Here is an 11,213-nt window from a genome sequence, read left to right on the forward strand (position 1 = left end):
GATATTTGAATAGTATTTAAATGATGGAAGGTTGAATGAATAAACACAAACTCCTGAAGTATGTATTTATTTTATATAATATATTTTGTTTGTGTGTTTGTTGAAGAGTTCATTATGACTTATTTAGGATTCAAACTAACACGTAACTCGCCTCACGTCATTCCATATGCAATTGAGCCTTGAGGGTTAAAAAGTTTTTATCACAAAAAGAGCAAAAACTATGAAAATATTAAATACAAAATCTTTATTAGAAACGTTTTTTTTTCTTCAGTTTCAGCTGCATTAAAGCCAGACTCCACTAATAACATTCATGAAGCTGCAGTAGTGCTGAACAACAGTCAAGTATGTGCAGTAGAAAATCCAGTTATAAAACATTTGTTGATATAAAGTTCACTGGATGTTGATTCTCAAACAGCAGCATCTTTACATGTTTGGACCCAAGGGTTAGGGTTGAAAATCAAACATGTGATTATCAGTCAAACTCTGAGGCTCAGCTGCACGTTCGTACTTTATGAAACATGAAGAGGCCAGTAGATTTTTTTTAAAACATCTTCTGACTAAACATTGTTTAGCTTTCAGCGCGCAGCAGCATTAGACAGTGCAAATCTCAATCTCTAACCACAAATTCAACAGTATATGATTGTGTTGTTTGGCCAAGTGCTTTGTCCGAAGAGGTTTTCTAACCCAACACACGAGAGACTTCATCACACGGCTGTTTCATGCTCCACATAAGGCGTGTGAGCATCCGGGAAGAAAGCTCTCCATCTCTTCCTGTGATCCTCTGTCCTCTTGTCGTAAGGCCGAACCGCTACTTTCTTTGGACTGCGGAGGCTGCGTTTGTTGTGATGAGAGCTGCAAGAATAAGGGACACATTAAATAATTGATTTACACTTTTCACAGCCAGGACGTAAAACACTACAGTTCTACAATGACAAATGATTTCGCTTCACGTCAGCTTAGCCAGAAACAGTGAGCGCGAGTGTGTGTGTGTATGTGTGGAGCGGATCTGACAAAGGTCAAAAGGCCAAAGTCAATAAAAATATGGTGCAAAAAAAGACATTTTCCAATATATGTCTGCAAACAATAAAGAAACAATCCAAAATCTTATATTGATCAGGAAATTATTCAGCAGCCGACAGAACTACAGACATGACCTGAGGCTGACTTCTAGCTAATTCCGTCATTTTACTCACCGTCTGTCCCAGTGGAGTCACACAGCACAGCTTCTTTTTCAGGTGTTCAGGTAGAAAACACATCAGTTTCCCCAACAAGGGAAAGACTGTGCCTGGTGTCACGTCCTCCTCTTTCATAGGACCTGAAGAGAAAACATTTTAAAGGTTAAAGACTGAAACGTTCTGAAGAGCAACTGTAAATGTAAAACCTGCCTACCTGTGAGAAAGCTGATGATCAGGCCTATCACAATGACTGTGAAGCAGTTAAACGCACTGTACCACATGTAGGACAGTGAATAAAACCTCTTCAATCCAGAGGGTCGGCTGAAGAACAGAGAGAGATGATTAAGTTGTGATACGACCACAATAAACACTAAAAACACACACACAGTGCAGACTGAACGATTTATACCTCATATTGCTGTTTATTGCAGTCTGAATGACAGCAGTCATGTTGTCTGACAGCAGGTCGACTCTGCAGTTAGGCGGCAGCGGCCTCGTGCTGGGGCTACGAGTGAAGATGCTCCCGATGCCGACCCAGAAAGCCAAGGACAGACCGGCACCCAGACCTGCCAACGCTCCCTGGAGACAACAGCAAAACCAATGATGATTTCAACAGTCCAGCCAGTGGCTTCCAACATCAGAGTTGTTTCTGTACGATCCCATTGTTGTGCAATAATAGGTAGACTTGATGTTGGCTAATTATTAATAATCATAAAATATGATTATTAAAATAATAAAATTATTTATTAAAAACGATAAAATTATCAATTAAGAATAATAAAATCTGTAATTATAATTTATAAAAGACGGGGCACCACCCTGGTATCAGGGACCAACAATCAATCTGTAAAGATCAGTCTCATAATCTGAAAAAGTTCAATTAGAAATCTCAATATTTACTATTAATGATTATAAAATGAACAGTGAAGGTTTTAAGTTCGAGCACTGACTATCATAATCCAGCTGTATTCACATACATATGCACAAATAATCACAAAATACCGGTACTTTAAATACAATAGAATTTATTTAAGATAATAAATAATATCATTAGGGGGTTCTTCATCAAATCATCAAAGGACACCGAGTTGGCAGATTATGAGGAACACCAAGCTAAAACTAATGTCTAAAACAACTGGGTTATAGAGGTAATTGTGAAAGATATATTCTGTATTAGACTGCATTAGTCTCAGTAAGTTGTATCAAATAAAGATATTAAAATGTTTAAATAAGGTTAACAGAACAATAAGTAGTGTAAACGGTGAGGTTTTAATGTAGCTGACAGGAACTATGAGCTCAAAACGTCTCCAGAATAAAGTGCAACGTTTATTCAGGGTGACTTTTACTCAAGTCAAACCTTGTCAGTGATTTCTACCACTCCATCAAAAGTGAACTAAATCGTGAAATATTAAATTTGACTGTTTTTGACTTAACTGTGCAACTGGGCTCTTTACAGCATATTTCCTGGTTTGGGTAATAGGGAGACAACCAAACTTTGATGCTCTTGTGTTGTTTTGAACAGGAGGTTCAGAGCGTCTGAGACCAATTGGGTTTAATCTTATGTTAAATCAAAACTGCCCCAAAAAGGCTGAAAATAAAACTGTGTTGAGCGTCGTACCTGAGAGCTGCACTGAATAAACAAGCAACAAACAGTCCGGGCAGCCCAGGCAGACCCTGCAGCATGTCCATCACAAAGTATAACACCATCTGCGGGAAATACACCATTACACAAATTACTGGAACCTTCAATTGGTTTTGCATAGATGTGAGCAACAACAAACAAAATACAACCACTAGAAAATGCAAATAGTCTCACGGCTGTGGGTTTGCTGTTAAGCCGGCTGTTCGAAAACAAATTCATATCGCCATTTCCCAGAACATGGAGCTCGGTGGATAACAACGATAAGTTGAGGGAAAAACTGAAACTCACCGCATCCGTGGAGTAAGAGCCCAGTTTGTCGGAGTGATCCTCTCCACAGTAACGTGAAAACCTGACCAGGCCCATCACACAGCTGAGAGCCAGAGCCAGCTGCAGGAAGGGAAACACCATGTAGCAGGACCTGCACAGAGAACAGTGGATTTACAGGTATTTACTCCTGAATCAAAGTAGTGAATAAAGATTTTGACCAGATGATGGCGCAAGAGTGATCATTTGAGTTATTGGAATTTACAGTCGCTGCTTAGGACATTGAATAATTGCAACTGCATTATAGTTTCTCAAATAGTCACAGATATATTTCACTCTGAACCAAAACTATCAACCTGCAGGTGGTGCTATAGGAAAAGTCAGGGGGTCACCACAGTCAGTGTAAGGGCACGGTGACACATATGTGAATCTCATCGCTTGCTGAATGTGGGCAGTGCAGGACGTGACACCAGTGACAGCCAAGTGGGGTCGACCACACAAATGTCGTTGCTATCGGTAAAGGCTGTGACATCATCGGTCAAAGTTCACCAATGTTGAACACAGGAAGCAAATGTTTTATTCGCCCCCCCCCGTACTTATTTACAATGCAACTATATAGGAAAGGGTGACTCATGATGCAGAGGAATAATAAATGTCATGTAGATAGCTGGAAACTTTACATAATCTACCTGTTCTTCCTGATAACTGTTCAAACAAAAGCCAACAGAGTTTTTGACTTTTGCTTTCTTTTTCAGTCTGTTGGCTTTAATGTACGATTTGCTTTAATATCAAAATCTATAGTCTGAATCTACAGAAACGCTGAAAGGCTACAGTCCGTGTACCTGACAGCCTCCTTCTCTGTGCGCGAGCTGAGATATCTTTGCACCTGAGTCTGGTTCACTCCGTACAGGGACAGCATGAGGAAGATCCCGCCGACCCCCAGGGTCCAGAATGTGTGTCTCTCTGTAGGATCAGGGTTCAGGCTGAAAACAAGAGGGACAATACAACACAAAGACATAACTTTAACAATTCAGAAGAAAGCTTTAAATCAAACTGAATTACAGTCACTGTTGTTTAAGGAGGAGGACGATCATGGCGCAACAAAACAAAACTTCCCACAATCTCAGTTTCTTTTCTCCAAGTTGATGAAGCTTTAAACGTCTTTTATCCGGTGAGTTCATTTTTCGATGCTTGAACATAATGTACAGATACAGATACACTGTGAACTCTGCGCTGGTGCACCCTCTGCTTCTCGCATCAGCTTTACTCATCTGTTGCAGGTGTCACAACCCGGCTCAAAGATTGTGACAAGGGGGGAGATGACACGAGTGGACTGTTGCTCTTTCAGATATTTATTAACAAAATAGATTATAATCAACAACACAAAGTGTGTCCATGAACAGAAACAGAAAAGGATGCTGCAGTCAGGAGTCAGTGAGAGCCAACCTCGTCCCACGGAGAGCGCAAGAGCAGACATGAATGGGGCGAGGCCTTTTAAAGGGCAGTGCACACCTGGCCGAGGTGTGCACTGATTAACGCTGACGTCACCTCCACCTACAGCTCAGGGGGAAAAAGAACAGGGACACCTAGTGTCCAGGTGAGGGAGGGGTTCCCACCGGGAAATCCCGACATACATACATATACCATACTAATGTTTATGGTAATGCCACACTACTAATAATATATACTAATCCAACAGCTCATATCAATATGACAAACTAATTTTTCTTTAACAATTTAAATTTGACCCTGTTTTGTAGTTTACAATACTCACCTCTATAGTCCACTCACTCTGCTCCCTGCCACCCAGCAACTACCGACGTCTGGAGAAGCACTTTTAAGCGAGGCAGAAGAGACAAATAGTTGACTAAGAAGACAACTGTAAAATACTCAAGAGCAAGGCACTCGAGACAATGCATCTGCCACAATGTTCTCAGAGCCCTTGATGTGACGAATATCCAAACAGTATGACTGCAGAAAAAGGAACCAACGCATCAATCTGCGATTAGGGCAAGATAAGGAATGAAGAAAAGTAATCGGATTGTGGTCAGTGTAAACCAAAATGGGAACGCTAGAGTCAACATAAACTTCAAAGTGTTGTAACGCCCAGACCAGAGCAATACTTTCTTTTTCAATAACAGAATAATTGATTTGGTATGAACAAAACTTTCTGGAGAAAAAACTCACAGCTGGAAGCTGACGGTTCAGCAATGTGATTGTCTAGCATGTACTTTATTTCTTTCTCCATTACCTTATGTTTTTCCTGAGATATCCTGTAAAACCTCTGGCGGACTGGTTGTGCATCACCTACATCAATGTCATGCTCCAACAAGTGTGTACGAGTTGGAACATCATTAAACAAACACAAATAGTTGTTGAGCAAATCAGACAACTCAGCAGACCGTTTACTGGACATTAAATAATATAGTGACTCAGATTTTTTCAAACGACCACGCAGCCGGCTTTCATCGGGTGAAACCACACCATCTTTCTCCTGTACAGACATCTCAGCAGCAGGTGAGCGTCTTCCAACAGTGTCTGTCACTAGCAGAGGTTTCACAGTCTGTTGCGGCACACTCTCACAAAATGGTGACTCGGGAGTATAATAAGGCTTTAACATGGCAGAGCTGAGTTGAAGTTCTACGTTTTGGCGTAGACGACAGGTAATTCTGCTCAGACACCTTGCGCAAAACTATAAAAGGGCCGTGGAATTTGGCCTGAAACGGTGAACACACTAGTGGTAACAAAGCCAGAACCTGGTCACCTGGACTGAAGTTGCGAGTCATGGCCTTCCGGTCATAAATATTTTTCATCTTCCTCTGAGCAGATGCTAAATTTTCCCTAGCTTGCTCCCCAGCAACATACAATCTATGCCGGAAACCATTCACATAATCAAGCAGACTACGGGGTGGCACAGATTGAACAACTTCATCATGCAGTAACATTAATGGTCCACGCACTGTTGGGACATGGTATTTGTGAACCACAGTTCGGGCCTACATGTGTAGTCAAAAGCCTAAAGCCGCATGTCCTTTGTTCTGGAGAAAACCAGAGCCTCTAGAACTCAGTCTCCCAGGGTGCCACAACATCACACAGAGCTGTGAAAACCGACCGGAGACACAAGTGTCAACCACTATTGGTCACTCTGGGCCCCATGACCTGTGAGGTCACCGGGCCAATATAAGGCCAGGTCTCCCCCTCTTCTGTCTTTTTCTATGCAACGCCGAGGGGAGAAGCTTGGCTTCTCCAGCTCACATCTTCTCTTTCCATCCACCTCTTCGAGAGGAGCACACCGCTCTTTCCATGAATCCTCTCAGAGGAGAAGGGTGGCGGTCCAGCTCACTCTTTCAACTCAAATCAACTTCATGGAGGAGAGTTGCAGCTTCCAGCTCATCTCACCAAGGAAACCTCCTCGCAATCCAAGCTCTACCAACCGCGATGTCCTGCTGGAGAACTTCAAACAGCAACTGAGCTGCACAGCCCAACAGAACCACAAAGGCAGGAGCCACAAACCAGCAAGACGACTTCACAGAACTTCGAACAGCAACCTTGTTTCCCTTTCCATGGACGGGTAACACAATTGGGCTTAATAATTATACTAGGCTAAGCAAAGACTGTTTATTCGATTCCTTGTGATGTTTATAAGTTTGATTTGTGTTGCTGTGATATTCTGGTTACAAGTTATTTGAAAGTTAATGTTAGTTATGCTCTTCAGTCTTTCCTTGCATGCATCTAGTAACTTTCTCTAATTTGGCACACACACAGACACACGCTTATCTCAGCACCTATCTCTCTGACCCCCGCCACATGTCGTAAACATTCCAAAGGGGGGAGTCCGTTATCTTTAAGGTGGCCAGCCGCCATTTTGGAAGCACGATGACTCACATACATATCTTTATTTAGTAAGTACACCGTTAGTAATTTGTGTTTTTATACTTTATTATATTCATAATAAATGTTTTTCTTTCACAAATGTTTTTTCATTAATGTTGCATAAGTGAATTTTGCCAACCTCTACACTGTAAAGAACTCTATATCCTTCAAATTAGCTAACTATCTATATGGTAACTTTGGTTATAGTTATTAATTTAATTGTTAATCAGAGTTCCAAATTTGTAGTAAGAACTTTTATGAGACTTAATCAATAAATTGGCTATATTTTCCCTTCCTTTGAAGGGTGGTGCCCCGAGGTAACTTTAATCAATTAAAGTTATTATTTAATATTTTTAATATTAATATTAAATATTTTATTTTGATAACCAAATTTATTGAATGCCGAAAGCACACCATTTTATGGTATCACGTTTAATGCATTATTGCACAACAGCACCGTGTGACCAAACACAAGCTGGTTCGGACTAAATCCTGTGCTCTCCTGAAGTACCCCTCTGGCAGCAAACAACAACCAGGGTAAACCTTCTTCCCAATCCTGACTCAACTCTACACAATAACTACGCAACAGAGATTTAAGTGTTTGATGAAACCTTTCCAACGCGCCTTGACTCTGAGCGTGGTATGCTGAGGCCTGATTATGTTTTACACCCAGCTGTTTCAAAACCTGGGAAAACAGAGTGGATGTAAAATTTGTGCCCTGGTCACTCTGGATCACCTTAGGGATCCCAAAAACAGAAATAAATTGTGTTAAAGCTTTAACCACGGATTTAGCAGTAATGGAGCGTAACGGATATGCAGCCGTATATCTCGTGCTCTGATACTGTAAGCAAGTAATTACTTCCCGACTTTGAGCGTGGTAAGGGAACAACACAATCGATTATTAAATGCTCAAATGGCTGAGAAATTGCAGGAATGGGGAAGAGAGGAGCTGGCTTAATGGTCTGGTTTGGTTTAACCGGTCATTTGACAAGTGTGACAAGTTTTAATATAGCGAGATACATCCCACTTCATGCCTGGCCAGAAAACATATCCGAGGATGTAATCATAGGTCTTACGAACCTCCAAGTGCCCCAACTGATCGTGTGAGGTCCTCAGTACCTCTTCGCGAAACTTCGATGGAACAACAACCTGAAAAACCGGATCACCGACAGAGTTAAGCCCATGAGGAACCCATTTCCTCACCAACAACTGATCCTGACACAAATAACCAATAGCAGCACTCTTCACATCAGCCTCTGACAGCACTTTTTCAAATAGCTCACTAAGTGAAGGATCAGCTCACTGCTCAGTTGCCAGTACAGTGTGAGAAACTGATAACAAAGAGTCAGGCACGGACACAGTAGATTCCAGTCCCCTCTGTCATGCTCTGCTCAACTTCAGGTTCTGCCTTCTCATGGCACATAGCTCTAGTAACGGCACAGGCCGTGAACACATCTGGGAAACACTGTGCACTCTCATCCGACTCTGTAGTGACAGAAGGAGAGGATGTCACCACCGGAGATGGCGGACAGCTAGCCCACACACGGCTACCACACAGATCATTCCCCAGAATGATATCCACGCCTGGGATTGGCAATGCAGGGCGCACCCCCATGGCTACTTCCCTCTGTACAAAGCCACAGTCCAGTTCTAACCTGTGCACTGGAACAGGCAACACAGTCAAACCCATTCCCTGCATCAAAATGTAATCTCCAGTGTCAGTGTGCTGAGAAAACGGCAGCACAGAGCTCAGAATATATGAATCAAAAGCCCCAGTATCTCAGGATTTTCACTGGCACCTTTACTCTTCTGCCCACTAAAGACACTTGACCATCAGACACAAACGCAGAAAAATCTGATTTCTCTCAGGTAAGCTCTACTGAAGGCCTCACCTGTTCACGTGGAGCATCAACACAGGTTTAAACACTTCAAAGTCACTAATATACGTAAAGAGCGGATCCGTTCACATTTCGGCGCATGCGCGTTGCGTAACTGGGGATTGTGTAACTGATCCTCAGTCAAATAAAGAGTGCAGAACTCTGAACTGTTCTTTCTCTTCTTCTTTCTTCTTCTGCTAAATAGTTTTGTTTTTCATGTCCTCGGTTCATAAATCATCTGTTCAAGCTGTCACATGTTTTGAAAAATTAAATATTCACCTCCTAATGATAGCTTCTTTGAGCAATGGTTGATTAGCCTCACAGTCAGTAAGCTTAAATTCTGTATTTGCAAAGTTTTAAAAAGCTAATTCTTCCTACGTTTATTTGCTCACTGAGTTGAATTTCAACATTTCACGTACTTCCAACGTAGTTTTTTGTCTGCAGCAGCCAGGAGGCAGCATCACTGTTCACAGGCTCAGGTTACAGGAGCTGGACTTCATGTTGTGTTGCTCGGCTGTTGCCGGGCGACCTCAGTAACAAAATGACAGAGTTGCACCAAGCTGCGCAGCAGGAGACTTACAGGGGGTCGAGGGGATATTCTGAGGCAGAACAAGTGCAACCCGACCAGAGGGACATCGCTGGAGCCACAAGACCCCTCTGCACTGGGCAGCAGCCAAAGGTAGATGGTGGTGGATCCGTTTTTTCACCTGCTATCACTGGTTTCAAGTGTCGTCATTCAAAAGCTTTGTTGCCGTGTGTGTGTACATGTCCAAAAAAAGACCTTTGTGGGCTTTCTCTCTCATCAGTGATTGGTTGAAGTTATGTTTTGAATCTGAAAATCGACAATAAAAATCTAAAATATACCTTTCAAAACAAAGGCTTTATCAGAACATGTTTTTTTTGCGACAAATTGTCAGTTTTATTATTTATAGTGAATCACTGGGTTTTCATTATTTTCAACACCATCAAATTCAACGAATAAATTGTATTTCATCATTCAGTTGTGACCACAACACTTAAAAATACAACACAATATATATCAAATGAAGAAAATGCAAACTCAATCAAATTTTCTACAATTATTATATTCCTTTAAAATAATATAAACCTTTTTAAAAGTATTATTTTATTTGACTTCAACAATAAAATAACTGCAGGGTTTTGAGCCAGTTAGTCAAGATTTGTTTTCTTTACCAACAAAGCTCTACAACTCTAATAACATTACAAATATTCACATACAACCTACCACCCATAACATCACACGAACTACATCAATCTGCACATTAGTTCCCAATTTTCAGAAATCAGGATGTTGTTTTTTCATAGTAAATGTAAATTGTAAAGAAATGTAAAATCCTAAAGGTTTTTTATGCTAACATAAACCAAGAAAACACAAATTCAATAACACATAAATGATAGTAAAAAAAAAAATCTTAATTTAAATCATTTTTAATACATTTAAAGCATAATAAATTCATTAAAAGAAGTATTTCAGTTTAAAGTAAAAACAAATGTTCAGCCAAGATGCCCTGATCATCTAGAATATTTTCATTGTTTGTTATGCGTAGTCTCGTCTTGCAGTGGTGAGAATTAGTTTTTAACAGGCTGGATAATAAAACATTCTTTAACACGTGCATCAGATCACACCTTGCTGGCGTTTCCACAGGCCACACAGAAACAGTCAGGATCCTCATTGAGCACGGAGCAAGGCCCAGTCTGAGGACAGACACGGTGGACTCCTGCTCACTTTGCTGCAGAGTCGGCCGACTGGCTGCGCTGTGGCTGCTGCACTACTTCCACGCTCCTATAGACAAGGAGGACTGCTGGGGAGACAAACCAGTGCGGATAGCCGAAATATATGGACACCAGGACTGTGTTCGATTCCTTAAAAAGTATCTCAACATTTCTTCTTCTTTTGTATTTCAGCCTGTGCACCACATTTCCACGATTTTCCCACTTGTCATTATATAAGTAAACTTTTCTTTTAAACACACACAATAACTTTGTGATACAACTTTAACATGTTGTCCTTTTTTGTGTGTTGCAGGGCAGAGATCGAGTGCCAGGCCTACCGCAAGATGGCGGCCGAGAAAGGGATTTCACTGGACGACACAGATGAGGAGTGGAGTGAATCACGGCAAAGAAAATGAAGCGAGAGGATCTCTCTAGCAACAGCGTTCTGATGATGGCCCCAGCTCACCGTCACACAACAACATGTCAACATGAGTTACATCCTTGTAGCCTTTCAGTTGAGAGTGTTGCTGTGACTTCCCAGTACAGTGAAGTATATAACAAACAGTATTATCATATAAAAACAGCTTTGGAACTTTCCTGTCAAAACGCATCTACTAACATTGAAATATCATTTAAAATTGTATCACA

The 11,213-nt window shown here is 41.3% G+C and overlaps 2 protein-coding genes across 2 annotated transcripts; one reads left to right on the forward strand and one right to left on the reverse strand.

The window, feature by feature from the left end:
• Positions 1 to 2,622: 2,622 nt before the first annotated feature.
• Positions 2,623 to 4,124, reverse strand: LOC124852593 (sodium-dependent multivitamin transporter-like). The gene is made up of 3 exons (XM_047341639.1): positions 3,924 to 4,124; positions 3,106 to 3,235; positions 2,623 to 2,882 (listed from the first exon to the last, which is right to left on the reverse strand). The coding sequence occupies exons 1-3, from the start codon at positions 4,097 to 4,099 to the stop codon at positions 2,739 to 2,741; spliced, it is 450 nt and encodes a 149-aa protein (XP_047197595.1). The 5' UTR covers positions 4,100 to 4,124; the 3' UTR covers positions 2,623 to 2,738.
• A 4,401-nt stretch (positions 4,125 to 8,525) lies between these two features.
• Positions 8,526 to 10,981, forward strand: LOC124852601 (ankyrin repeat domain-containing protein 66-like). Its single transcript, XM_047341700.1, has 4 exons — positions 8,526 to 8,659; positions 9,403 to 9,510; positions 10,472 to 10,723; positions 10,879 to 10,981. The coding sequence occupies exons 1-4, from the start codon at positions 8,526 to 8,528 to the stop codon at positions 10,979 to 10,981; spliced, it is 597 nt and encodes a 198-aa protein (XP_047197656.1).
• Positions 10,982 to 11,213: the final 232 nt, after the last annotated feature.

Source organism: Hippoglossus stenolepis, chromosome 10 (assembly GCF_022539355.2).
Source record: "Hippoglossus stenolepis isolate QCI-W04-F060 chromosome 10, HSTE1.2, whole genome shotgun sequence".
NCBI lineage: Eukaryota > Metazoa > Chordata > Actinopteri > Pleuronectiformes > Pleuronectidae > Hippoglossus > Hippoglossus stenolepis.

Excerpts from the sequence above, each read along its gene's own strand:
- LOC124852593 (XM_047341639.1), bottom strand. The coding sequence starts at position 4,099 with ATGTCTTTGTGTTGTATTGTCCCTCTTGTTTTCAGCCTGAACCCTGAT. Across the intron at positions 3,236-3,923 it reads ACAGAGAAGGAGGCTGTCAG|GTCCTGCTACATGGTGTTTC; the intron begins GTACACGGACTG and ends TTCTCTGTGCAG. Across the intron at positions 2,883-3,105 it reads GCTCTTACTCCACGGATGCG|ATGGTGTTATACTTTGTGAT; the intron begins GTGAGTTTCAGT and ends TATTTCCCGCAG.
- LOC124852601 (XM_047341700.1), top strand. The coding sequence starts at position 8,526 with ATGATATCCACGCCTGGGATTGGCAATGCAGGGCGCACCCCCATGGCT. Across the intron at positions 8,660-9,402 it reads CCCATTCCCTGCATCAAAAT|GAGACTTACAGGGGGTCGAG; the intron begins GTAATCTCCAGT and ends GCTGCGCAGCAG. Across the intron at positions 10,724-10,878 it reads TGTGTTCGATTCCTTAAAAA|GGCAGAGATCGAGTGCCAGG; the intron begins GTATCTCAACAT and ends TGTGTGTTGCAG.